The sequence below is a fragment of the Balaenoptera ricei genome, chromosome 3, assembly GCF_028023285.1.
Source record: "Balaenoptera ricei isolate mBalRic1 chromosome 3, mBalRic1.hap2, whole genome shotgun sequence".
In the NCBI taxonomy this organism is placed as follows: domain Eukaryota; kingdom Metazoa; phylum Chordata; class Mammalia; order Artiodactyla; family Balaenopteridae; genus Balaenoptera; species Balaenoptera ricei.
The window spans coordinates 62,544,339-62,572,209 of record NC_082641.1 but is presented as its reverse complement, the minus strand read 5'-3'; the positions used below and the strand labels follow the sequence as shown (position 1 = coordinate 62,572,209).

Genomic DNA, 27,871 nt, shown 5'->3' with positions numbered 1-27,871 from the left:
ACCTGTAGACTGAGAGTGTTTGTAAGCCTGGTGGGTGGGCCCAGCTTGCATGGGGTGGGGCGTCCTCCCGGGAGTCATCCTAGCTTGTTTCCTTGTTCTCATTTAGAATGATCACTTTCATTATACACAGTCTCCTCCAAAGCTCTTTTGTATTGGTAACTTTTTACTCAAAAGGCATTTCTATTTGGTAATATTGGGGGTTGGGGGAGGTGAGAATGAGTGAGTGGGAGTAGGTTATACTTCTGGCCTAATGCTAATTTATTTTCCCCAGCTGAGCTTGTCAGCTGTGTTAGGCAGTAGGGAAACAGGAAGTAAGACCAGGACCTCACCCTCAAAGCCCACCAGGGAAGCTTTAGACATGAGTGACCTCATCCATCTCTAAATAGCCTCTGCTTAATCTTTTAACGACCAAATTTCTGTTATCCAGGGAGCACTTCCGTTGGTTAAACAGCTGTCTGACCAGTGTCATCCATGTTAGGGGAAAAGCTTCTGAGGCAAAGGAGTTGATATTTACTAAGCACTTACTATGCCAGGCACTGTGCGAGGTGCTTTCACAGGATGTTGCTTATTTCTCACAACAGTATTGTGAGGCAGGGTACCCTTTCTTTCTTCATGTGTCCATGAGGAACCTGAAAGCTAAGTTTCTGAGAAGTTAGATGTCAATATGGCCAGTCTGTGGTGGAGCTAGATTTGGAGCCCAGACTTGATGAACACCAAAACCCTTGCGTGCAGCACACCACCTCTCCCTTCCCCAGTGCCACACACACACACACACACACACACACACACAACCATGACAGTTAAGTTCCTCTGTTCCTAGCTTTGCGCTAATTTTGCAAAATAGCATCTTGTATAAGTGCAGTGATGTGAGGATTGTTAAATACCCTGTTTTTTATAAGGTAAGTAATCACCTCTAACTAGGATGTTCGCCAGCATGGTGGAGGAGCTTTGACACCCACTCCCTTCTTTCCCCACTTCCCTCCCTCTTCCATAACTCCCCGCCCAACCATTGCCCACATGCCATGAGGCTCTTTGTAGTTCTTAGGGAATTGAGATGACCTTAGTTAATAAGATCTAATCATTCAGAACAGAGCCATGTGCCCAGATGTCAGATGTGAGCTGTGCGATTCTTCCTGACCTTGGTGGGCTGGGGGCGGGGGGAGGCGGGCAGTAAATGGGGCTGTGAGGAGCCCTGCGGCCCATTTCAGGGTTCAGGCCTCCCTGAAGGGGGTTTAAGCCGTTAGAGAGAGCCCTCTGGTAATGAAGCCGTTTGTCCCTGGGAACAGAATGAGTCCTTGTGAGATCAGAAACAATGCGCATGTTGAGTTTCAGACCTGGGGTGAATCGAAGCTCAGGCAGAGAGGCACATGTGATGAATTGGGACAGTTCAAGGGACGCATTCTTCACAGGCAAGTCTCTGTTGTCAACAAGTCCCCTCAGTGGTAATGATACTTAGTCAATGGTCATTAATGCCTCTGTTTTGAATAATTTCCCCAAGTGAGTAAGGCATCAGTTCTTCTTGGAGCTTTATTTTTCTTCTTTGCATTTTAACTTGTGTAGTTCATTTTGTCTAAAAATCACCCTGTGAGAAATGGATGAAAAATAAGTTTGGGTGGCAAAGTTTTATTATTTGTCATGGCATTGTTTTCCTTTTAAATTCTCATTTACCTCTGAAGCAGAGACTCCCTCCTATGTCTCTGCTAGTAATTTGATTCCCAGGAAATAAAGTTGGGTGTTACTACTCTCTACTGTTAAGCAAAAGGTTTTGACGCAAGTTTTTCTAACTTAGCTCATCTAATACCAAAACAGCAGGCAAAGAGTCCTGTAAACTTTAAAAAAAAACGCAGGCAGTCCGTTGATACAGTTCACTGGCAGTCATATTTTGATCTGTCTGGATCCCTGTGCTATTGGACTTTTTCTAATCAGATATAATAGAGCAGGAGCCACGTCCCAAGAGCATGCAGCTGGGGCAGGAGCCCCATGCGCAGCGTGCCCCCGGGTGGGTGCAGGGACTGGCATGGGCCCCTCTGTCGTGCTGCCGAGAGATAAGGGTAACCACAGACGTCTCTGAGAGCGCGGTGAGGGAGACCTTGAAACAAAAACACCGGCCGACGCCGCCGAGGACGGCGGCGTGTCGGCGGGGGCGCAGGATTCGCCGGGGCAAGGTTCTGTGGGCACGAGGGGCGCCGCCGGGCAGGGCTGAGCAGGGCGTGGGGCGGGCGCGCACCGGGGTCTGAGCACCGGCCGGAGTGCGGGCGGCCGGGCGGGCAGGCGGCGGGGGCGGGGCCGGCGCCGCTAACCGCTCTCCTCCCGCCTCTCCCCCCGTAGGTGAGGCTTGCGGCCGCGCGGAGCTGCGACATGGCAGCATGACAGCCCCGGAGAGCGCTGCCCCACGACGCCGCCGGGACGAGGGAGCCCCCGAGCAGCGGCCACTGCCGGCCCGGAGCGCCTGAGCCTCCTTCCCGCGCCTTCCCCACCGCCCGCCGGGCTCGCCTGTACAGTTCACCCCGTGGCCTCCCGACTCCTGACGCCTCGAACATCAATATGTGTCATGTCATTGTCACCTGTCGCTCGATGCTCTGGACCCTCCTGAGTATTGTGGTGGCGTTTGCCGAGCTCATTGCCTTCATGAGCGCAGACTGGCTGATTGGAAAAGCCAAGCCCCGCGGCAGCGCCGAGCCCGGCGAGCAGGGCGGAGGCTCCCCGGAGCCCCACCACCCCACGCTGGGCATCTACGCCCGCTGCATCCGGAACCCCGGCGTGCAGCACTTCCAGCGGGAGACGCTGTGCGGGCCCTACGCTGAGACCTTCGGAGAGATCGCCAGCGGCTTCTGGCAGGCCACCGCTATTTTCTTAGCCGTGGGCATCTTCATTCTCTGCATGGTGGCCCTGGTGTCTGTCTTCACCATGTGTGTGCAGAGCATCATGAAGAAAAGTATTTTCAACGTCTGCGGGCTGCTGCAAGGAATTGCAGGTAAGCGTGCGCGGAGGGCGAGGGGGCCTGAGAGCCATGTGTGTGCACCCTCACTGCTCGTTCATTTGCTGCCACACTTGAGGAGGACGCTCTTCTGTCCGGTTCCAGGCAGCAGGCGCGCGCTGCCCCCATCGCTCCCTTTCCCTGTGTCACTCCCCTGAAGCGAAGGAAGTGTCTGTTCTCTGCTCTCACCTGCTCCTCTTCCTTGCTTATTTCCTCGGGTTCTAAGTTGCTGGGTCTTGTTTGAGTAACTACTCCTACTTTCTGCTTTTCCCATTAAATTAACAGCATGCTTTCCGCGTCGTGCATCCAGGGAAGAACTGCGGTGTGTGAGGCCCCCCTGCAGCGGGCCCTGTGTGCTGGGATGAGCGTGAGCGGGGGGGGGGGGGGGGGGGGGCGTTCATTCACAGGCAGTGAGCCTGGTGCTGCCACCCACTCTCGGCCCCATCCCCGGCCCCAGGATGATTTCAGCTTTCGCAGGCGAACAAGCTGGCTGGAAGGGAACTAGTATCAGCTGCTCTGTGTTTAATAATGTTCTGCTTTAAATTGTCTGTCTCCTGGAGACAATTGTCAGAATGTTCTGTGCGCTCAGATCAGAAATTACAATCTAACTCTTCCACTTTCTGGGAGTTTCTCACTAATGAGCTTGTTAGAAATCAGTGGAAAGAAAAGTATGAGCACTTTACAGGGATCCCAGAGGGGAGGCCGTGAGCTCCAAGAAAACTTCCATGGCCACCCGCATTTTCATAGGCTGTCCCATGTGGAGTTGAAAAGTGGATCTGGAACCAAGAGGGTATCAGTCTGTCCACGCTCAAGGGACTTGTTCTGAGCAGCAGAAACACACACACACACACCAGAGTTTGACACACACACACACACACACACACACACACCAGAGTTTGAAGACATCCTCAGGAAGCAGAGGAGTAGACTCTTGCTTTGATTCTCAGGAAGAAAATTCACTTTTTAAACAACCACAACCAAGGTATTTATTAATCTGAACTCTAACAGGAGAAACAGCAATCCACTTACAACCCTCATTGAAGGGCACATCCTGTAGCTGCGTTCACGGGGCTGCTGACAATGAAGATAAGCACTGAGCCTGGCATCCAGGCCTGTAAAGAAGCAGACCTCGAATGAATTAGCTCTTGCCTGCCTTATAGCAAACTCTTGAGCTCAGCAGGGCTGGCTTCCAAACAAACAGGTCAAACAGCAGTTTTTTTCCCAAACAGCTGATAAGATGATGTTTTCTGTTTCTCAAACCTTAGGGGGCCCCATGTGTGTATGTGGGGGAGAGGGTAATGGGCCCAGAGAAATGACAGAGGACCTGCTTCACAGTCATGCTCTGTTTCAATGGGGGATATACTCGTGACAGATCTCAGGACCCCTCATCTCTTTATCTGCCAGGATCAGCCGTACCATGAGAGACCCAGGCACTCATAGGCACTCACGGAATTTGGGAGGCCAGGATTCTCATTTTCAGCTTTGCTACTAACTTGCAGTTTCACTTGAGATAAATGCACCAATCCTGTGGATCTTGGCATTCCTCTTCTGAAAGATAGGGAGATTGGAAAATATGATCCTATCTTAGATTTTTGATTCTGTGAAGCTCATTGTCCCCCTTTTGATTCACTTCTCAAATCTGCAGTTCATCCCCTAAGCTTGGATTTTCATTTCCCAGAAATATTCATTAAGGTAGGTTTCCATACTGGTTCATCTTTTTCTTGTCAGAGAAATACCTCTACTTTATCCCCCCAGGCACACAGTGCCTCGGGGGGCATGTGTATCTTACAGCTTGCTGAGGAGTGTTACCAATGTGTTACTAAAGCTTTTGAAAAGTCAAAATAAACATGTAGATGAAGGGAAGCCAGTTTACACAAATAATTAATCCTGTTGAAGAGTCCTGGTTGACCAGAGAGGCGTATTTCTGCTCAGTTTGCCCTGACTATATTTTATTTGCTTATCTTCGATGACTTAATGCCTTTATTATGAGTTTTGTCAATATGCTGGTATGCAGATCAGACTCCTGGTTTGTCATCCATAGGAATGCTTTTCATCTTGAGAAACTTAGTGCTTTCCAGCAAAGGAATGGCCATTTACAGTAGGGTGGGACATCTTGGGCCATACCACCACAATCGGTCTTTTGCAATCAATTTGCAGAAAATTAGATGTCTTTCAGTCTCAAAGACTGTTTACATGCAGTTTTTAATAAGGTGTTACTCCAGTGAATTTAGTCTCTAAGAATGTGGATTAGTCCAACAAGTCTTTTGGTGCTCTTGTTTGCTGTTTCACATAAATGGCAAGAGTGTTCATTTTGGCACAAAGATGAGTACATATTTTAGGTATTATTCATACACTCCAGTGAGTTATTCTTGACTTTTCTCTTTCTCTCTGCCTCAGGCCTCTAGGAAGAAGGGCTGGGGAGAAGGGAGCAGTAGCACACCCAAGATGCTGGACTCTTGGTCATCTGTCTCCCCAAAGTCTTGATTTTTCTAAAAGAAATTTTTCTCCTCATCCCCTTTCACTTTTGTTCCCTATGCATACATATGGCATCTCAAAACGTCTGAAATTGCTAAAAGTTGGCCAGAGGCAGAGATTCCTGTACAGTGAGATTCTGCCTCTCTAGGGGGCCACTGATCTAAGGCTAAGAACTGAAATACAGGAAAGTGGATTCTCTTCACCTCCCAGCCCAACAGCACCCCTCTGAGAAGAAATCATGGGAAGGATGGACTGACTGAACGCTGGTCAGCTGGCTCCCTCATGTTGGGGAGGGGAGGAGGGGCACATCTTTGAGGGATGCTTAGTGGGCTCTTTCTCCAATAGTAGAGGTCTCCACCAGGCAGTTCAAGCCAGCATCGGTGGCAGCTGTGGCCCTTGAATCTATGGCTTAGAGAGTTGCCCCCTGGGTGTCTGAAGCAGCTGACTTGCTTTCTGTCCTCTTGGCTGGTCTCTAAGAGCATCTGGTCAGCCCCAGCCTCAGCCAAGGGCTTGCTGCAGCTGTGAGCATCAGTCTCTGCTCTCCCCACAAGCCCTCTCTCAACTCTGGATCCGTTTGACATTGAAACAAATGGTGAGAAAGGAGACTGTTGCCAAAGCAACGAAAGGATCCTTCAGAAAGATACTCAGACTGTGTTTGTTCTTACAACTCGCATTGGCAAAAATGACATTTTTGTAAAATGTAACTGGGTGACAAATTACAGGCTATCTAGTATGCCTTTACTATGCCTGATCTGAAAGGCCACAGGCTGCATAGCTGTCACTGTCCATAGTATAACAAAAACCATCAAAATCTTAGTATTTTGATTTTAGAAGTCGGGTGTAAAAGAATCTGCTGCCTCAGTGGAAATCTCAAAATTTGTGTTACTTAAAAAAACAAATGAAAATACACGTATTGACTATTAAGCTAATTCAGATAGCAGGGTTCGCCTTCAAGGCCTTACCTAATGGTGGGCACCCAGCTGACACTTCTCAAATGCTCATGTACAAATGCTCCGGCTGTTCAGTAGGCGCCCTCAGCAGCAATTAGAGCTCAAACCTCATCTGGCCCTGGATCAGCCCTGACCTCACCTTAAAGTGTCTGTGAAATGTTAACCAGTCTGCCTCACCTCTAAGCCTCAGTTTTCTTACTTGGAAAACGGGTATAGTAGTAGTACATACCTCAGGGTGGTTTTGAGGATTAAATTAGATAATATATGAGAAAGGCTTTTAAGCACACATAGTAAATAGTAAGTGGTAGTAGCTATATGATGATTATTAAAGTATTTATGCTTTCTTGGCAGGTTTTAGTACATTCTTTTGTGTTCCCTACAATTGCTGCATTCTAAGGAATAGGGTCTTTAGAACTGACCTTGTTCTGTCAAAACCAAATGTTAACTACATTGTAAAGTGCCATTCCTGGCCCCTTAATAGCCTGCCTTTGTTGGGACTGAAGAGCACAGAGCCGTCCTGTGGCTCCTATGGGCCTCTGGGTGTCCTCAGGCATTTTTTTAAAAGCTGAATTGATAGGAAAACAAAGCTTCTTCCTCTCACTCCTCTTCCCCTGACCCGAGCATTCTCCATCCTTTCCTTTCTGGAGGCGGCTTCTAGCGGTTGAGTCCTGATTGCAGGTGGCTTCTCAGGCTCCGCTTGCAGAATAAATCACAGGCTGATTGGTCTTCACTGGGTGAGGACTCGTCCGGGACTTGGCAGAGCCAGAAACACACGTCAGTTCATAGCCCTCTGGGATTCATTACAAAAGCTGGGGAATCAGCCAGCAGGGTCGTTTTCGCCAGCTGCCTTCCTTAGGCTTTGACCTGGATGTGGTCCACAGTGAAAGCGTAGAATGCAAAGATCCAGGTTTTGCATGACAGCATCAAGCAGTTTGGGTTTGGAAATGCATGTAGGGCCCCCTTAGAAGTCTGTGGAATCCCCGGTGACTCAGGTCTGGGACGGGGCCACGGCAGTGAGCTCAGGAGTTGGCGCACTGCTGCTGGCCCGGGCCGTTCCCCTGGGGTTGCCACGAGGCTTGGACTAGCGTGTGAGCTTCTGGCCTGGCTGCCTGCTGTCTTCCAGTCCTGCCTCGCCGGCTCTGTGCTGCTTCGTGTCTGGTTGGCTCTCACGCTGTCTAGTCCCTGTAGCCCTCTGTCTGTCTGCACCGCGTTCAGCCCAGCAGGATGGCCTCAGCGAGCTGCCCCACCAGTGTGACTGGATAGATCACTGTGGCGCCATCCACGCCCACTGGCATCGCTCTCTGCAGGGGGGGGTCAGGGCCTGCTGTGCAGACTCAGTTTTCTTGGAAGTGAGCAATGATTGAGGGTGAAGGAGAACAATATGAAAAAAAGAAAGGGCAAGGAATAAAAGACGGATCTTAGAGAGAAGACAAGTGGAGGGTTTTGTCTCTGCTGCTTGCAGAATTGCTTTGTCGTAGTCCGGCACGCGTGGGGAAGTCGGGGTGGGCATGGGAGATACACCATGACTGCTGTCTGGGTCTTGGCATTCTCTCATTGCTGTCTTTCAGAGGGTGAAAGACAACCACGACTCAACCTGGTCGCAGCGTCCGTTTTGACTTATCCCATGCCCTACCTGTGCACTCCCAGTGACCACGTCGGTCACTGGAGAGGAGAGAAGGAAGAACAGGACTTGGGAAACTTGGGGAGAAGGGAGGAGATTCCTGACTCTTTCGGAGACCTGGCCCCATTTTACACCTGAAAAATTCACCTTGCTTTCTCTGAGAAGGTGGTGTGACCTTGGTCGCCCGACTTCCAAATACCTTCAAAGAAAAGACGTGAGGGAAGCAGAGGGAGCATCTCCTACTTCTCCTTAGAATGAGGCACTGGAAGCTTCTGGCTGTCTAAAGGAGGCTCTGGATTTCTGGCTCTCCAGACAGATAACGCCTCCACCAGAAGTCACATGTAACCATTCTATGTCTGAGTCAATTTAAGAGTACCCCTGACGATAACGCATTTACTCATTCATCAACCTTGCGAAAAACTAAAGAATGCCAAAATGCTATAAGGCAGGCCAGAATTAAATTTCAATCCAAGGAGCTTTTATTGGATGCCCAATAAATACAAAGACCTACAGGCTCAGGTCTACAATTTCTTGAGTTTCTGCTCCAAAACCATATTAGAGAGTCATTGCTTTAGAAGCTGTACCCTAGAAAAGCAAAAACAAAACAAAGTATCATCATATATAAAGGGAGCAAAAGAATTCAACTGTATCATTAGAGGAAAAACAAAACTACTGCCTAAGAGCAAGTGGACCAAGCAGGCATTAATCTGAGTAAATCTAGGGACTGGGATCTCTTTTTAAAGAATCAGTTGGAAAATCTAGACGAAAAATTGCAAACTCTCTTAAAATTCAGATAGAATATGCAGTTGATATGCAAATAAAGTACTTTGCTATGGTAACCACTTAATTGTAGACAAATAATCTCAGAGCCCTGGATGATCTATGTTCCGATTCCAGTAACAAATCATCACGTTAAGTATGGCTCTGAATATTTATACAAGTGGTTCAGGCACTCTGATTTAAGAACTTAATGCAACGGTGGTGTTCTTCTAAGCTCTGAGGTCACTTCAGAAGTAATCTGTGCACTCTTATGTGCCCAGGCACAGTTAGCCATAGTTATGAGTTCAGTTGTTGTATAGAGGCTTCCCAGTAGCTTTATTAATTGGCCCTCAATCTCATTTATTAAAAGATAGCCCCCAGTACAGATGAAACCTAAAATACACATATTGAGAAAATGAAGCCAATATTTAATAAAATTTCAAACCAAAATACTCAGTGGCTATGTGTTCAGAGTCGAGAGGCCAGCCTCAGGGCCCTAGTGTTGAAAAGATGGCACCTGCTTTGTTGCAGGAATTATTTAACATTATCTGGACCCCAAAACTTCAGCAGGCAAGAAATTTACTTACTGTTCTGAAAATTTCAGAGCTCAATAACTAAATTTTTTAAGTGTGTTTTATTCTGCTATGCACTGCATTTGATGTTGGGGGGGGGCAGCTTACTTTGAATTATGAGTGTATTTTGGTTAGAGTCAAACAGGAGCTCTTTCTAATCCTACATGTTGGATGAATAATTTATCAAGAAATAGTTTATAAAGTTCTTCCAGTTGCATAGAAACAGTTTAGGAAACACCTTCTCACTTGGAATGCAAAGTAAAATTTTATCACTAACTCATGGGAAGGAATAATCTGACTACATTAGTTTGTTGGGATGCATTTTAACAGGTAAGAGTTAAAGTTTTAGAAACTGCCAGGGAAGTAATTTGCATATAAACATGAATCATTGCTGAGAAAGGTTTAGGGAGGCTTCAGCGTGGGAGAAACTGCATCTTTCTTGTGGATTGTTTCTCCACATATTCTAGGGGCATCTGACAATTCTTAATTGATGGTCATTAATTTTGAGTAATTGTAACAGAAACTTCCTCTGGGGGGCTTGGCTGTAAGGTCTTTTTATGACAACTATGCTCTGATTGTCTTCCAAAGAATTCTCTTTATTGCTTTGTCATCCGTTCTCCACCCACCACCCTGGAAGAGTATTTTTCTTGCCAATTATAATTCCATGGAAGTGTTTTTAGTAGAAAACAAGTACCCTACTAGACTCCAGGGAGACGGTATAAGCATTAATACAAGCTTTAAGTAAAAAATTACTGACACCGATCCTTCACTTTTCTTCTCCTTCCCCTCAGAAAATCTTGTTGGTTAAAAACCTCTAATGTTATTGATCATGTACTAAAATGACATGTCGATACAATCTGCTCTGCAAAGACACTGGTTATCAGCTGAAAACCCTTTTCATTACCAGTGACCTCCCATTTCTGACCTCCCATTTCTGATCTAGCCTTCAAAGCAGAGTTTTTAAATGTCAGTTGGGCCCAGTCTAGCTTGTCCATAAATCCTTGAAACTTTAAAATGAGGTGCAGTGAAAACTCTTTACCTTTTTATTTATACAGTAAACAAACAGGCTTCTTAGAAAGATGTCCCCATCCTAACACACCCACCGGCAGCGGCCTCTCACTGCCTTTGAACAAGGGGCGGGTCCACTCTACTAAGGTTTGTCGACTGAAAAAAAAAAAGAAAAAAGCACAACGTGAGAGTTGTAAGTTAAGTTTTATTGGGGGCAAAATGAGGACTATAGCCCAGGAGACAGCATCTCAGATAGCTCTGAGGAACTGCTCGAAGAGGTGGGGGGGAAGGTCAGTATATATGTGATTTTGGTGAAGGGGGTACATGCAGTCAGACACACATTTTTTGCAGAAGGTTGCTGCTAGTCTGGTGAAGGTTACTGCTAGTCACGAGGAGAAAATGTCTCTGTTAATGATTTTAGTGCTTTTCTAGATAAGAGAAGATGCAAGAATTTGGGCTCATAAAATCTTCTCCTGCAAATATCTATCTGAAGGCCTGCCTGTTCTGCCAGTTTTTCCCAGAACACAGAGTGCCTCATTCCTGATCTCCACCCTGAACTCCTTTCAGGGGGTGTTGAAGGTCAGCGGCTGCAGTGGCTAGTGACTTAATCCTTGTAGAGGCAGATGGCAAGCGCCAATTTTTAGTTTCCACCAGTCCTCAGCGAAAACGAGAAAAATAAGGACAATGTTGTAAGATTTCATAGTTGCTAAATGTGTTCAATTTAAAGAACTGTCCTTTATTCTTAGATTACATCCTTTACCCTTTTTTGTGTTAAAATACCCTTTTTTATGAAATGATAATGAGAGGAGATAACGGTTATTTTTAGTGTCCTTATACTAGCAAAAGAAAAAATATTGACCTCCCCGTAATTTTTCTGGAGATTTTGCTCGTGTCTGAAGTCCAGAAGCTTGGGAACCACTGTTCTAGAATATGAGCAAGGGTGTGGATTGTGACTTTTTCACAGCTCTCTAGTGTTCAGAATGGAGCCTGCTACATACACACTAGGTGCTCAGTGAATGTTGTTCACTGACAGAAACATAGTCTGTTCTGTGCTCACTAATCCGTGCTAGAAACTGTGAGTTTCTAGGCATTTGGAAAGAGTAAAGGATGTAGTAAATGCTGCTAAGTCTCAATCCTAGCATGTACTCTGCCCTCCTAGACAGAGCATAAACAAATGAGTCATCATCCAAAGAAACAATAAGAATCATTTCAGAACTGGCAGTCACTAAAACCAAATTCTGTTTGGGTTTTCTAGAATAAATCTTCAATGAAAATTTGAAAAGCCTTAGTGGGCAAAGTGATTTCAAAAGTAGAGATTAACCAAAGGTGGCAGTTCTTGGGCAGAACTCCTTGATTCATGGTATAACTAATACTTTGTTATATTACTCTTATTTATAAATTACTGTTTGAATACCCCTGACTCTGAATGGCTAACTGGCATTTGGTACTGAGGGTAGTGTCTTGGCATCTGGAGAAGTCAAGCAGGCTGGAATAGCATTGTTAATTTAGCTTTGGGGCTTGGGAGGCAAGGACCAGAACTCTTCTTGGGTAGAAGAGACCTGGGGGGCCCCATCCTGGAGTCTGTAGTTGTCATAAGCAAGATTTCATGAGAGCCTGATGCCTTAGATTGAGAGCAGCGTCCCCTGAATGTAGACATTGAGACAAGCAGATCTCTTGTTAGCACAGGATTAACTAAAACCTACTGCGTACAGGTAATGGTGAATGGTGCAAGGGTTCAGGGTTAGGAGGAGGTCAAAACAAAGATCCTCAGCTCTGTTCTGTGAATTAAGAAAGGCTACTTGGAGGAGGCGGGATGGTTAAAACCATGGCCCCGGCTGCTGGAGGAGGGATGTAATTTGGGGGCTGTCTGAGAATGCTCTCAGTGCTCGATTTTGTCTAATCAGCTACAGATGTCTCTCCTGGAAAGTTCATAGGATATGGGTTTTTTGTGGACCATTTTGTGTACGGCATTAGTATTCTAGGTAGATGTGCAGTTTCAGATGGTTCTCAAGTGCACAGAATCTCAAAGACTAAAATGTAAACAGGTTATACGGCTTACATTTTCTCCCTCTGGTCTGATGGGTTTTGTGCTTTATTTCCAGTTTTCTGCTCACACAGATTCTTCAGGAGAGGACATCATAGCGAACGTTATGTTGGTTTGACCTGTTCATAGGTTTTCTTTCTAGAAGTTTTTTTTGGCCAATGGCAGCCACTCCAAGGTGACATCTATATTGCAGTAAAGGAGGCTGATGACACTCAGATTGTAATGCAAGAGAAGGGGTGGATGGAAATTCTTTATCTTGCTGTTGTCTTGCTATAGGGTTAGCAAATCAACCTGCCTGAGAATAGGTGAGCCTTTATTTTTGTGCAGCCTTCCTCTCCCCGTCATCCCCTTACAGCATTCCTGTGGTTTTTTCCACTTGAGAGCTGTTCGTCGTCATCTGCTCTCTAACGTCTCGTAGGTACATGCAAGCCAGCTTTTGAGGATATAGCAATCTCCCCTCTTCAGCTGCACAGATGCTTTTGTTTTGGAAGCTAGTCTTTGGTGTGCAGTAAAGCAGCAGCCTGGATTTGAGTCCCAGCTCCACCACTGATTAGCTGTGTAACCTTACTTAATCCCTCTGTGCCTCAGTTTCCTCATCTGTCAAATGATGATATTAATAGTACCAACCTCGTAAGATCCTCTCACGGAGAGAACTCTCATTTGAGTTATATTTAAAGTGCTTAGCCGGTGCCTGGCACATTGTAGTGCTTAGCACTTAACTGCTGCCGTTGTTATTATAACAGTTATCATTATGATCACTAAAAGGTTCTAATCACCTGTAGAAACTTCCAGCTTTAAAGTCTTAGTTGCGAATGTGTAAAATTGGGGGAGGGTGTTTATAGCTTAAACTCCATGTCATCTTTGCTTGGAATCTCCCATTTTTACCGTAGAAGATCTTTCCAAAATGTTCTTCCAAAAATGAGAAGACTAGAAAGGAAATGGGAATCAGCAATGACACGTGCAGTTGGTCGACAGCACAGTACGTGTAGAGGGCTGTGCTGGCTTTGGGGTGGAGATGGAGGTGGCAGCCGAGGAGCAGAACACACCCCCCACTGCTGTCCAGTTTATAATCCAGCGGGAGTTCATCTGAGCCAAATGTACGTACTTTGAGGCATCTAAGAGACCTTGGAGCCAGTGCTGTTCTATTATGGGACAAATGCATAGTATGTCACAGTAAGATCATTGTTCTGGATAATCTTCCAGATAGTTGGTTAACCATTTACTTGTAATTTTTTATTTAAACTTTTTACCCATGAAATTCTGAGTTGCCTCTCTTCTTGGAAGAGTGTAGGGGACCTAGTTCAGCCTTGCCTTGGTGAGTGGGAATGATCACTACAGCCTGTCTCCAAAGTCCCTGCACAGGAGGAGTATACAGGTTCATACTGTGATCTTTGGAAAGAGAACAGCTTGATGGCAAATTCGTTGGTCTGACATGGTGCCCTCCTCAAAGCACAGTCTTAATAATACCTGACAGTTTGCCTTAGGGTATTGTGAAAGAGAAAAGGTCCCTACCTAGCAACAGTTGATGACTTTCAAATAGCTATTGGGGACTGCCAAAATGACTTCCAGCTGTCAGCATGGAAGATGACTCGGGAAAAAATAAAAATTTAGACAGAAAAGAGAGGTAAACATACAGATAAATGTTAACTAGCAGACCTAGGTTGTTGTGTATCACTCTGTACATCAGTTGTACCACATGATGGTCCCAGACTTAGAGTTAAGTAACTAAACGTGTTATTCCTCTTGGAAGCAGAGAATCACCTCCTCTCCCTCCCCTGACCGCCCCCCCCCCCCCCACCACCATCACTCCACCTGCGGTTGATCTATGACACTGTCCTCAGGGCTGCTGATGGGAGTGGGTATTTTCCTGGGCCGTCAGCAGTTCTACATTCCTGCCTTCAGTGCCGGCACTTTCTGTCAGTCTCTCCATTCTCCAGGCTCATGCTGCTTCTAGACACCGCCCTTACCACTTCTGCAAACTGCCATGGTCCACCTCCCTCCTCATTCCCCCTGGTGTACCCTTCTGCCACCTGCCATTTTCCTGAACTTCTCCAGGTTTATCCCTGCACTGCGCCTCCCTTCCCAGCTGGTGTCCGGGGCAGTTCCCACAGTCAGCCACAGCATGTCTTTATAGATGTCATTACCGCAGCCAAGCAGAGTTGGAAACAATTTCAGAGTTTTGAGGCTAAAATGATCTCTAGATTACTGAAAACTTATTACATTTAATTGACTTACTGCTTTTTTCTATGTCCTCTCCCGACAAAGATCTATTTTCTGTAGCCAGAAAGGAGATATTCAGTGCTTGCAGTCAAGTAGAAGGCCAGTCCCATGGTTTGGCCCCTTTGCGTGTTTCATTAGTAAGTGTGGCTGGTGGGCTGTTAGGCAAAACTGCCGAGCCCTGGGGTTCACCGTTATCGAATGCAGCTTTTCCTCCAACCATTTAAAAAACTTGGCAAGAACTTAAAATGGCTTCATTTTAAAATGTAACCATCCACATCACAGCACTCTGTCTTTTCATTCATCCAACAAATATTTACTGAACACCTATTACACGTCAGACATTGTTCTAGGCAATTGGGATACATAAAGAAAAAACTGCACAAAGTTCTGTATCCTCATGGGGTTTACATTCAAGCTGGTGGAGACACAATAAACCAAATAATTGTACAGTATGTTAAAAACTGATGGGTGCTATGGAAGGAAAAAACAAAAGGAGTAGCCAGGGTAAGAGAGGTTGGGTATGCTGGGGTGATAAGGGGGGGAAGTTGCAATGTTAAATAGGGTCGTCAGGGTAGGATTCGGTGAGGAGACGTTCAACCAGAGACTTTAAGGAGATAGAGGAGTTAGCCATATGGGCAGTCAGGAGGAAGAGCTCTCCCGGCCAAGGGAGCAGCTGGAATGAAGGCCAGTAGGCTTTGCCGCAGAGGGATGTGGGCCCTAAGAGAGGAGTCAGGGAGGATTCTAAGGGTTTTGACCTGAGCAGGTCTAAGAATTGGACTCCCATTTGCTGAAATGAGGTCCACGGGGCAAAGGCCAGGTTTTGAAGTGGGGAGTAGGAATCAAGAGTTAGGTCTGGACATAGTTTTCAAGTACCTTGTTAGATATCCAAGTGGAGGTCAAGTAGGCAGTTGGATATGCGAATCTGGAGTCAAAGCTGGAGATCAAAATTCAGGAGATGCCAGCCTAGAGGCAGTATTTAAAACTGTGGGACCGAGTGTGATCAATAAGGAGAATGTGGAGAAGAGGACAAAGGATTGGGCCCTGGGCCCTCCAGTGTTCAGAGATTGGAAAGGTGAGGAAGAACAGCCAAGGATACCGAGAAGGGACAACCAACATGGCTTCCCATCTGGAGGCAGGACACTGGCAGATGACCATGCAAGGAGCACTGCCCTGTCTCCTTAGCTTTCCTTCACGACAGCAGTGTCAGTACTTTCTGAACTTGCTGATTGAAGCTGTCACCCCCAGTAAGCCTGGAGTGCTCTCTGAGCTGTGTCCCAGAATGGGGGTGGGATGCAGGAAGCCAGTCACTCTCCCGTCTGGTTTGTCTTGCTTCTTGTTAGAGAGATGGCCGCCTGGGCAGGAGGTTGAGGGGCAGGGGGTGCGGTGACAGGGGCAGCCCCCTGGCACAGCTGAGCTGAGCACCGCAGAGACTGGAGCTCAGTCTGAGTCACAGGGTAGACCTGATAGGGATAAACACCACCAGGTGAATTTTTTTTTTTTCCCCCAGAGCTATGTTGAATGGGAAATGGATGTTTGATAGTTAGATGGTTTCCTGCTGAGTTCCTAAATGAGTCAGTGGCTGTTTCAAAGCCAGAAATAAGTTGAACTCTTGACCTCTGTTACCCAAGGTCAACTGTGTGACATACCCATCAGAGTTTTATGGTAAATGCTAAAGATAAAATTGTGATGTAAATCAAGAAGGATAAAGCTTTTCTGCCCTCAAGGGGCTCAGAGTCCTGCTAGGGCATTGCTCTATCCTCAGGGCCGAGAATAATGCCTGCCACTTAGCAGGTAACTCAGTAAATTGAGTTGAATATACAAAAATAACATACGATAAAGAGCTGAAGAGGGGTGTGCACAGGGCAGTGGGAACACACAGAGAATAACATGCTGGCAGGAAGTGGTGACAAATGTCACACAGAGGTGACGTTTGGGCTGGGATGGGGGGAGGGTATTTCCAGGTGGATGAGTGCCCAAGGGGTCAGCATGAGTGAGACCCCTAGTTCAGGGAGTGGGCACTCCTCAGGAAGACCTAGTTGGAGCTCAAATGTATCAAATGATGCTAAGCCTGCTATCCGCTGTCTGCTGTGAACTCGCTCTCCAGGGATATTAGGATATTTCAGAGCTTCAGAATGAGCTTGTTACGACCTCGTGGAGGCTGAGTGTGCGGCCCTCACTGGGGGCTTCTCCACAGGCTGCTGGTAGCGCTAACAGACGGCCATCTTTCCTTTGCAAACTGAGGTCTAGTCAGCCTTTACTATTTAGTCTGGAAGCCTGTCTGCAGAGGAGGCAGGAGTATGATGTCCAAAGACTCGCTTGTTATTCTGTACAACAGGGGCCAGCCTCTAGTTCTCACTTGTCAGGCCAGGAAAAAGGACCTCCTTCTGTACAGACAGTGGGTGACCCACAAAAGGCAAGAAACCTGGCGTCCGTTCCCTTGGCCAGCAGGTAGTGAAAGTGTGGGGTGATTGGGTGACAGACTGGCAGGGAGGGAGTCGGGGCCGACACGGCCAGGGAGAGCCTGGGAAGTAGGCACGGAGCCTTCCGCGCTCTTCCTTCACAGGCTGACGGGCAGTGGCTCAGACTCGGCTTCCCCGTTCCTAGCGTCCCGGACGCTTAAAGCTGGAGGTGTGGTCACCTTCAGACCAAGTAAAATATTATTTATTGTATTCAGCAACTCCTAGTCTTTCCAAAATTGGGGGCTTGGCAAGATTATGGAGGTTGTTTCCCCCACCTAAGGGATTTGATTAAAACTTATATTTGATAACATACTGTTTGATTTCAAGGCAGTAGCAAGAGAATTACCTAAGATATATAATTTTGTGGCTGGTCTAATCACAGTCAGTGCTGACTGTTGATCAGGAAGACTATGACTTGACTTTTCCCAGGGTGTTTCATTCATTTTATTTTTTAGCACCTTTTTTAAGGCACTGGGAACTCAGCCATGAAACACAGCTCCTACCCCTACCCTCTCCCTTTCAGAGCTCATGGAGTCTAATTATTTGAATTAAACCCAAACCACGTGTTTAGGTCACCCATAGACTCTAAAAATTCCTGTGTAGCAGGATAGAACTGCTGGGAATCCAGGGTTGAGTCTGAAAGCTCCTTCCAGGTAGGGGAAAATATTACTAAAATGGCAGAGGGACATGATGGGTGTTGCAATGTGATAGCTGGTGCCCATGAGAGAGCCAGCACCCTATGGTGAGCCTTGGTAAATTGTCAGGGCTCTGTCTCCAACCTGGCGTGGCATCTGTGAGGTAGTCCAAGTGACTAACCATCCGTTCCCTTTCATTAATTTCTTTCTTAATTAATTTCTTCTCCAAATAAGGTTGAGTCATCCCCCGGGTGACCCCCATGGTGAGCATATGCTGGCATCTTCTAGTCCTCTTGGTACAATGAACTGGGAGGCTGTTAGCAAGAGAAAAGACAGGCTACAATGTAGGGAGAGGATATCTCTTAAGGCTGGGGAAAATGGTACCTTCTTGGGTATCATCAAGTCGAGCCACTGCAGAAGTTACCAGCCCTCCGAACTGCCTGTGGTTTCTTGCAGTGGTGGCTGTTTTCTTGGGTAGTTGGCCAGCATCATCCTGCCTGCCTGCCTTTCCTCCTCCTCCCAGCTGGGCCTGTCGCAGCTCAGCCAGGCACCAGGAAGAGATGCCAGTCAGAAGAAAATCACTTGCCCACTGGCCTAGCCCCTTATTTTCTCTGCCACCCTCCCAACACACATTCACACACAACCAAAACTGTGATGTGTTAAGGCAAGGAGATGGAAAGGCCCCCGAGATAGGCTGGCCTCACTTCAGGAGCTGCGGGGGAGAGCAGACCATTTTCTGGTGTGGCTCTTATATGAAACTCAATCCAGAGCGCACCTCAGCTGACAGTCCCTGGTGCACTCCAAGTTGATGACTAGAAAAGCCACGCCACATTTGCAGCAGACTTGGTATACGTCTTACTGTGTTCTCTTGCCTGCTGTCTGATGTGCCCATCCAAGAAGTCGTGGACTTTAATTCTGTCTCGGTAGCTGGTGTCATCAAGCCTATTTGGAATCTGGGGCGTATGTCTGCTTCTAGGCCCTGGGATTCACAGGCCTGGAACAGGCAGTGTGACAGGAGAAGCCAGCCAACCAAGAGTCTCTGCATCTCCTTTCCTGCCGGGATAACTTCATTCTTGTTGATTGGCATCTGCCAAAGTTATTTTACCCTTTCTCCCCAGGGGCACCATGGTTTAGAAAAACTGTATTGCAAAACAGATTGCACTGACGTTGATAAAAGTTTTATTAAGAGTCTGCTCTGTGCCAGGCACTATTCTGAGCACCGCCCTCGTTGGAGCTTAAAGTTGAGAATGGAGGTGGATTAACAATCAGAATAACTAAGTGAAGTATCAGGTTGAACCACATGAAATGACCATTTTTGTAGGTAAAAAGTGGACAGATATTGACAGTTTCATATGACTCAAAGTAATATATTCCATTTTTCAGTAATAAATGCTAAGGAGAAATAATAAAGCAAGGAAGGGGGAGAGCAAGTTAAGGGAGAGGTAGGTGTTTGAAATTGTAAATAGACGGGACCAGAAGACCAAGGAGGTGGCATCTGAAGATGGCTGGAAAGCTGTCTGGAAGAAGGAAGGGCGCTGCAGCTGAGAGGAGCACGAGAGCGAAGGCCCGAGCGTGGCTGATGCTAGCGTGGCTGGAGCAGAGAGCAAGGGCGAGAGAGGCAGGCGACGGGGAGCCGGGACACACAGGACCTTGAGGGCCAGGGGGGGAAAACTGGAGTTCACTGTGAGAGCTGGGAAGCCATTCTGGGCTTCTTGATAATTTTACTCGGAAGCAGAAAGAACCTGTTGAGATGACGGCTGTGACTAAGGAGCGCTTGTCAGGGCCCAGGGGCCGGCGCCCAGGCTGCTCCGAAGCTGCGCCGGGCCCGGGGAGCAGTGGAGAGTCCGGGCCCGGTGAGGCGAGGTGAGGTGAGGTCAGGGCCGCGTGTGGCCACCTGAATCGTGAAAATTTCTGGAATTCCTTTGGTAGAAGCGCCTTTTTTTAAATACCTAGAAAGATGACAAATGCTTGTTCTATTCTTGCTCACCTGACGGCCGGCTGTTTTCTCTCTCTGACTGTCCTGTGTTTTCATGGCATTAACCAAGCTAGGGGCAGCTCTGGTGAGTGCTGGGAGGACAGGCCCACCAGCCAGGCTGCCCAGGTTGGGAGCCTGTCGTTTGGGCACACATCACATGCACTGGGGCTTGCAGACATACCAGAGCCACTTTCTGTCACCCTCCCGGGGGACTGCCCTATGGGCTTATAAATAATCAAGCTGAGGATTCTGACAGTCTCTTAAGCAGGCACCCCTTTTATGATAAGTCTCCCTGCTGTCCTTATTCGCAGATCGATTGGCCAGTAGCAGCCACAAGATTTTAAGAAGGCCTGAAGCACTTCAGGAACCTTATCTGAGCTACCAGCAAAGACAGCAGCTAAGGAGAAGTACAGGGGTGAATGTTCCTGAGTGTTCTGCAAAAAGGGGTCTGATGATATTAAAATAATAGTTATTTTAAAACTGCTGGCTTCCCAGAAGGATCTGAGACAGCCACATTATTTTGTGCATCCTACAAGCCAGAGCCCAGCACAGGGTATCACAGCTGCTACGTGACAGCAGACTCTGTGCTTTCTGTCTTCTGTCCCTAGCCCCTATCCAATGCAGGAAAGGGCGTGGAGAAAAGGGAACCCTGCTGTGATGATGGTGGGAATGTAAATTGCTAACAGCCACTCTAGAGAAGGGTTGTTAAGAAAAGTATTTTGCCATAAAGAGAAACCCTTACAATTCAAGGGTTATAATGCATATTAAAATGCATTAATTTTACTAATTGGACTTGTTTAAGCCACTTAATACAAACGATGTGTGCAATTAATATTCAAATATAAACACTATGGTCTTTTAAAAGAGAGAGCCGTTAATACTCCCTTGCCCACAGGCTGCGTGCTCGAAGTGCCTCTGAATTCTTACACAGGTCCCAGCGATGGTGCCTCTGGTGCCTCTGGTTTCCAGCGCAGTAACTTAGGGCCTGAGGCAGGAAGCTCCCAAGGTTCCATGTGCCTTGGGTGAGGTTTCCTAGGGAACAAGGTGGGAATTAATCGGGATTTATCACAGGCTTAGAAATACAAAAGAATTAGCTCAGTCATCGTAGATCCCCCCAGCTGAGTTACATTTGTTCGGATGGAGAGTAGTTTATTCTTTCAAGGGTACTAACTGTAGCCTCCTCTCCCCCAGTTATGACACCTTTCAAAATATCCACCCCCGCCCCGCCCCCCCCAAGAGGCCGGCCTGTCTATTCAGAACTGGTAAACTTTACACTGCTTCTGCTTCTGCATGGAAGGGGCCTGCCAAGGGCTTTAACCTGTTACCTAGCGCTAGTCTGTGTTCCAGGTTGTTGTTAGGGACACAGCGAGTACTCTTTACAGACTGTGTAATACTCACACCCACCTTATGAGTTCAGGATTAGCTCACTTTACAGGTGAGTAATCATACTTAGGTTCAAAGACTTCTCTAAGGTCACCCAGCTCGTAGAGGGCAGAGCTTGGATTCAGACCTCTGTCTTACTCCAAACCTAGAGACCGTTAACTCCTAAGTGACCGAGCACCTGGTGAGTTGCTGCTGTGGTCCACCTTCTTGCTGGTTTGTGTCCTAGCCTCACACAGGGACTACAGGGGCTTTTCTGCCATGTGACTTCTAGCCAGACATCCAGACCAGGATTGCTGGTCCGGGACTGTGCCTATGCCAGAGCACCAGCACATTCTCCACGGGCGGCCTGATCCTCGGGAGGATTTGCTCCATGCTCCCGGTCATTTCTAACCACCAGCATCTCTCCAGGTGTCTGGGCTGCTGCTCCCTTCACTTACGCCTCCCAACGCTGGATCGCATTTCCCTAGCTACGGATCACTGCCACCCGGCTCCCAGCACCCCGACCTACGGAGAAATAAGGGCTGCACAGTTAGTTAGAAAAACTTCTTTGGTGAATCGCTCTTCTTCAGACCGTGAGCGTGTAAATGGATTCCCTCTGTTCCACCCCTGCTAGAAAGCCCCGCGAGGCCTTCAGAGGAGAACAAGGGGATTAATTTGGGAAGTAGGGACAATCAGACCCCAAAACCCACTCTAGTGCCATGATCGGGGAGAAGATGCTCTCCATGACAGCTGTGATCTGGAACACAATCTTCCTCAAACCGAACACTAGCACAAATGCAGTCGTGTCCTTTTTGTCAGGAAGTGGCTGTAAATGCCTCGGAAGCTTTGGTGTGGTAACCGCAGAGAATTTCAGTAAAGGTAGGAAAAGAGAATTTAGAGTAAGCTTAAATTAAGAGGACAGAACTGCTAGTCCAATGGATCTAAAAAACAGGTCTTTTTGACTGTGAATTAGCAATCTTGATTATTTTAGGTGACATTCTTCAAAGAAAACTATTTCTTCCTGCTACGTCGAATAAAGCCATCTTCTTCCCGCAGCACCCTTTCTACAAAGAAAGTTTTGTCGGTAAGACCTGAGGCCGCTCAGTGTTCCCTTCGTGGTCCGGGGATCCGGACGGCCTTGTAGGCAGCTTCCGCCGTGCGTCGGGGAGGCGCTCCCTCCCAGGCTGCCGCAGGCACAGAGCAGGCACCTGGGGGCGACTGTCTGTGCCTCACCCGCCTTGCCTTATCCTGCCCTGGAGTAGCTCCTAACCCCCAGGGCTGGCAGGAAAAAGAAGTCTCAATTTCCCAGTGAGCAGCTGGAGGAAGAGAAAAGTGGGCCTTTAGTATGGCAGTGCTGTGGGGGCGTCAGCAAAGTGGAAGCGGAGCTTCTTAGTGTCTCCTCAGAGCTGAGTTTACTTGAAGGCACTCGGACCAACGTTCTTAGGGAGTTTGCAGGTGGCCTCTCAATGTACATGTAAACACAGAGGTCTCTGTCCTAGGTATGCGGCCGGTGAATGCCAGCAACCAGACTCCTCGTGGGTTTGTCTTTAAAGCATGACACCCAGCTCAAGATGTGGTCTCTCGCGTTTAACCAGGGTTCTCTGTGAATTCCCTCAGACGGGGGGCGGGGGGGGGGGCAAACTTCTCCTGTCAAAGGCCAGAGAGTAAATATTTCAGACTTACTCTGCAGGCCACAGGGTCTGTAGCAACTCCTCACCGTGCTGTTCCCGCACAAAAGCAGCCATGGGCAGTCCATAACCGAACAGGCATAGCTGTGCTCCAATAAAACCTGATTTACACAAACAAGACCCCACTTGACCTTAGTTTGCCGACCTCTGCCTTAGACCAAAAGGGAACTGCTCACTGCAGTAACAGCCCTGTGGGAAGAAGTAGTAACAAGGTTACCTGCTTTTCTAGAAGAGAAGTTATTAGTGGGTTCACATTCCAACATGTACAAAAGAAGCTAAAAATATTTTCAATAAAGTGATTTGATTGTCTTGATCAGGCCAGATTAGTTGCCTAAAACAGTCCCTAACACTTGCTATTGCAGAACGGATGCCACTGCCCAGAGCAGGCAAATCAAGTAGCCATTACACAGATCGGTACAGTTGCTCACTTGCCATTGGAGAGCCGTGGGGCTTTCACCTGTTTTTCTTCTGCCCTGCAGGCCTCTTCCTTATCCTGGGTTTGATACTCTACCCTGCTGGCTGGGGCTGCCAGAAGGCCATAGGCTACTGCGGACACTACGCGTCGGCCTACAAACCCGGAGACTGCTCGTTGGGCTGGGCCTTCTATACCGCCATCGGGGGCACGGTCCTCACTTTCATCTGTGCCGTCTTCTCCGCACAAGCAGAAATTGCCACCTCCAGTGACAAAGTACAAGAAGAAATCGAAGAGGGGAAAAACCTTATCTGCCTCCTTTAGTTTGGAAGAGACATCAGTGCCGTTTTCTTGCTCGTGTAACCTTGTGAAACACTTCACTTCTGGTTCTGTCGTTTGAATCAAGTGAAGAACTAGCCTTTACCTACCAAAGCCACGTTCCACAGCCCTGAGCCTTGCCAGGACCAACGACAGGCAACACCCAGCTGCACAAAGTGACTGCACAGGAGGGCCACAGTGCAAACTGTAAGAGATGGAACATGAAAATAGTACATAAACCCTGACATGCAGTTAAGTTCTGTCAGACTCCATCTCCCCCCAAGGCTCAATGAAGGATGATGATCTAAACCATTAAAGCAGCAGTTTCTCTGGTAACAGAAGAGACCATTGGCCAGATTTGCAGGCTGTTTAGAGACGTTTCTGCACAGGTTGCATGCCTGTGAGCATCTCTGCCTCAGAGTGAGGTTTGGGGGTTGGTGCTTTTGTTTCCTCCTAGTTCTTTCAAACTGTCTCAGTTGGAGACTACAATGAAGACTGCACACCCACCGGGGAGAGGATGTGTGCTAAAGGGCCGAGCAAGACACTGTCTGTTGCTTAGCTGACCCGAGGGGTCAGCAGGGACAGTGTGGAATTCTGTGGTGGGACTTATTCTAGGCTGAATTCCAGAGTCAGGTGGATCAATTGATCTGTCACTCCAAGAGTTTAGAAATTTGAGTAAAGGAAGAATAAGGGCCTGTCCAATCATGAGAATGAAAGTACAAAATCCTGCTAGTGGAGACAGATTCATCCCACTCCCCAGCAGCCAGGCTAGCACCAGTACTGGCCCCGTCTCCTCTTCCACTGGAGATCACGTGTTCTTCTTCTAGGGCTAGGACTGCGCTTTGACTGCCAAAGGAAACCTCACTCTGTTTCCTGATTCCAGGGACAGAGGTCTCCGAGCCAGCTGTGGCTCATTCATCTGGTGACTGGGAGAGCTTACCAGAATCTCAGCGCTTGCAGGCAGACCTTTTCCCACTGTGTGGTAACCATGCTGTATTCAGCTGTATTCCCACCCCCAGCAGCAGCAGGATGGCATTCTGTGCAGAAAAAGGAGCTAGAGACGGGAGTTAAGTTCTTCTAGTTACTGGTGTTGGTCCTGAAAGCAGACTGAAATAACATTAAATTGCTCTAACTGGTGAGTTGCATCAAAGGCTTCATTCTCAGGAAAGCACAGAGTAGACAGAAAGTTACTGCAAAATGAGAGCTAGACAAAGCTCATAGCACCTGCCTATACCTGTTTACAAAATGAATGAAACACCACTATTAAAAAGGATTCAGGGGCTTTTAATCTAGTTTCTATAAATCACCAACATAATCGATTCAGGAAAATGATATTAGCCATCACTTCAAACTTACTTTGGAACGATCAAAGTGACCAGAAAGAACCTAGTCTGGTATTATCCTGAGCTTCAGAATTGGAGAATGCGATAGAAACACTTCTTTGCAACTTAAGCAAATGGAGTGGACCTGCCAAATTTCTGGAAGAACTAAAAGGACAGGTCTCTTTAGGCTTATGAATCTGCTTACTTGAGGGCTTGCTTTGTTTTGAAAATTTAACAAATAACTATGAACCTTGTTTGGGCAAGGTATTGTGTGCTAAGCACCACCAGGCATGGAACCCTGATTCAGATTTTACAACCCTGCCCCGAGTAAATCATCTTAAAGCTGCGTGAGTCTAAAACCCTGCCTTGCTGCAGAACAAGTAATTGCTTTAGTTGTTCCATTCCAGTTTAATTCCATTCTAGCCTTCGGCCTGTACCAGAAACCGTTTTCTCTCACAGATAATGAGCTAAAGGGCAGGAAGGCGGAGGCATGGAACCAGGTCTTCATGAGCTCACCATTCTTAGACCAAGGTTCAGAGTAAGCAAGATGTACATCTGTGACTTCAAGGGGTAAATATGTATCCTCACAGCAGCCTGTCATAAGGGCTCAGGACACAAACAATAACTGTCTGACGCCACACAGAAATAATAGGTTATGGCAGCCACTGTACAGGACTCCGGTCCCTTACTGTGCATCTGTATGCTCCAACCAAGTCCTGATGCCATCACGGTCATTGATTTTTAACCCTTGGCAAGAATTTTCATTTTAAAAAAAAAGCAATTCCCTCCATCAGGCAAATAATTTAAAACCCAATTTTTTTTCCTAAATTTATCATCACAAGATTCACTCTACTTTTTCTTCTATACGAGATAGATAGAGAACCCATGTTATAACACTAATTTTACAGTCTCACTCTCCTCGCAGACAAGTCATAAGCCTAGAGGATCCTCTAAGCACGTCCATCATCTTTATTGCCTGACTGTGCCTTCACTAAGGGGCGGTGGGGGGTGGGATATGCCTGGGTCACTCCGATAACAGAAGTCATGAGTGGAAATGTGACCTCTCTTGGCCAGAAGAAAGTCACTTGACAGTGTTTACTTCATTAGTCTGAATGCTACAGAAGACCCAAAAAAAAAAAAAAAAAAAAAAAAAAAAAAAAAAAAAACAGCACATGCACACAAACAAAACCCCAAACCACTAAAAACTGCTTAAACACTGATTTGTTAAGCAGAGCAGAGATGAAATTTCTCTAGCAGAGAAAGAGTAAAAAGGTAATGTGGGCCTTTTAAACCTTTAGTCCATTTAGCCAGGCTTCAGTTGGGATAAATGGAATATCAAAATCATGCTAGTCTAGATGAACACTGCATGGCTGTTTAAAAACCACTGAATAGGAGGAACGTGTTAGAAGGAAAGAGATTAAAAAACAGACAATCATTGACCCGCACCTATTTTTCTAATAAACTTCTATCAATCTTGTAATTGCCTCAGTCTAAAAATCTAATATACCTGGACCATTACTACTACCAGCAAGTCTTATTTATTTTTTGCCTGCGTTTGTGCTTAAAGTTTTGTGATGGGGCTGGGCTTCTCAATGAACTCCAAGAAGGCAGAAATGTTTGCTTTGGGTTCTGTGGATTTTTTTAAACCTGTGTGCTAATTCAACAATGTTACATTAATTGTGTAAGGGTTTTTGTATAGTTATCAAACATCTGTGGTGTAATGATCTTTGTTAAACATGTATTCTGTAAAGTGCCATAGTCTTTTTTATGTGTAGCATATTTAAAAAATATATATGTATATTATACATACACAAGTCTGTGTGAAAGATGTGCAATAACAAAGGTGTATGTATGTTTCGTTTTTTGGAAACTGGACAGGAGTCAGAACAGAGATTGTTTCTGTTTTGGCAAAGGAGAGTTAAACATTTTGCCTTCATGGCATAGTCTTTAACCCATAACAATTTTAATGCTACACAAACCTATGTGAAGAAAAGACTGGTATGAAATCATTTTTTCCTGGGTCTAAATTAAAATAATCACTAGATTTATGTGAAAGTTAAGCCAGCAAGACAGGCCCAGTTAATGCTAGTCTTTCATGTGAAATGTGAAGCTGCCACGTTGCCTTTTCTGTTTGTGTGATAACTAGTAGCTGGTACATAATCACTAAGGAGCTATTTCTTAACATGCTTTGATAGACCACGTTAATGCTAGACCACTATTTAAGGGCTAATCTCACACCGTCTTAGCCATAAGGGTCTGCTTAGGACAGACCTCTCTGTGCAATAACATGTGGCCACTGGAAATCCCTGGCCGGCGTTTGTATTTGGGCAGCAATGACTCCCAAGGGCCAAAAGAAATAAAAGCACGACTGGGATTTCTTCTGAGACTGTGGTGAAACTCCTTCCAAGACTGGGGGGTCATGAGGTGCTTTGGAGGAACTCAGCACCATTTGATATTCAACAGCCACTTGAGCCAAATATAAAATTGTATTACCGCTGATGGACTCAATTTGAGCCTTTGAATTTCTGGTTATCCTATTATATTGTAAACTAATACATTATTTGTCTAGCATTGATTAGGTTCCTGTGCATATGTATTTTCACAACATGCTCCCCTACCCTCCCCAGATATGAATTAAAACCAGATTTTGCAAACTCATTCTGATTCAAGTCTCAGTATATTGGTTTCAATATGATGTGTATAATTTCATCAAGAAAATATCTACCAATCAAATTTTAAACACTAACTTATATGTAATAGTGATGACAGGAAAAAAGATATTCAGGTATTTTAACTATGCCATTCACTAGTAACATATATACACCTACCTTAGGTTAGCTTTAACTTCAAGATAAGTATATATTTCTTTCTTGGAGAAGCACTGATGTAATTATAAATAGGGAGCAATAAAACCCTCTCAAATACTATACAGGTATCTTAATTTTAAAGTAAAGAAATATGGAAATGCTTCAAAGTATTTAAAAAGCTTTATAAACAATGTAAAGAAATGTGTATAACAAGGGAAAAGTCAACAGAAGGACACATTCACCCCTTCCAAAATACCAAAATTAAAA

The 27,871-nt window shown here is 46.4% G+C and overlaps 1 protein-coding gene and 1 long non-coding RNA gene across 5 annotated transcripts in view; one reads left to right on the top strand and one right to left on the bottom strand.

The window, feature by feature from the left end:
- Positions 1 to 27,455, top strand: part of LHFPL2 (LHFPL tetraspan subfamily member 2) — a 176,592-nt gene extending 149,137 nt beyond the window's left edge. For 3 of the 4 annotated variants that reach the window (XM_059916623.1, XM_059916621.1, XM_059916622.1), the window contains 2 exons: positions 2,329 to 2,974; positions 23,225 to 27,455. In XM_059916623.1, coding sequence (XP_059772606.1) covers positions 2,545 to 2,974; positions 23,225 to 23,481 — 687 coding nt within the window. In that variant the 5' untranslated portion in view covers positions 2,329 to 2,544 and the 3' untranslated portion in view covers positions 23,482 to 27,455. Of the gene's footprint in view, positions 1 to 1,930; positions 2,000 to 2,328; positions 2,975 to 23,224 lie in introns of those variants that run through there. The other variant, XM_059916624.1, reaches the window with a different exon arrangement.
- On the bottom strand, positions 18,883 to 20,888 carry LOC132362328 (uncharacterized). Its single transcript, XR_009502335.1, has 2 exons — positions 20,623 to 20,888; positions 18,883 to 19,669 (listed from the first exon to the last, which is right to left on the bottom strand). It is a non-coding gene; the product is annotated as an uncharacterized LOC132362328 (long non-coding RNA).
- Positions 27,456 to 27,871: the final 416 nt, after the last annotated feature.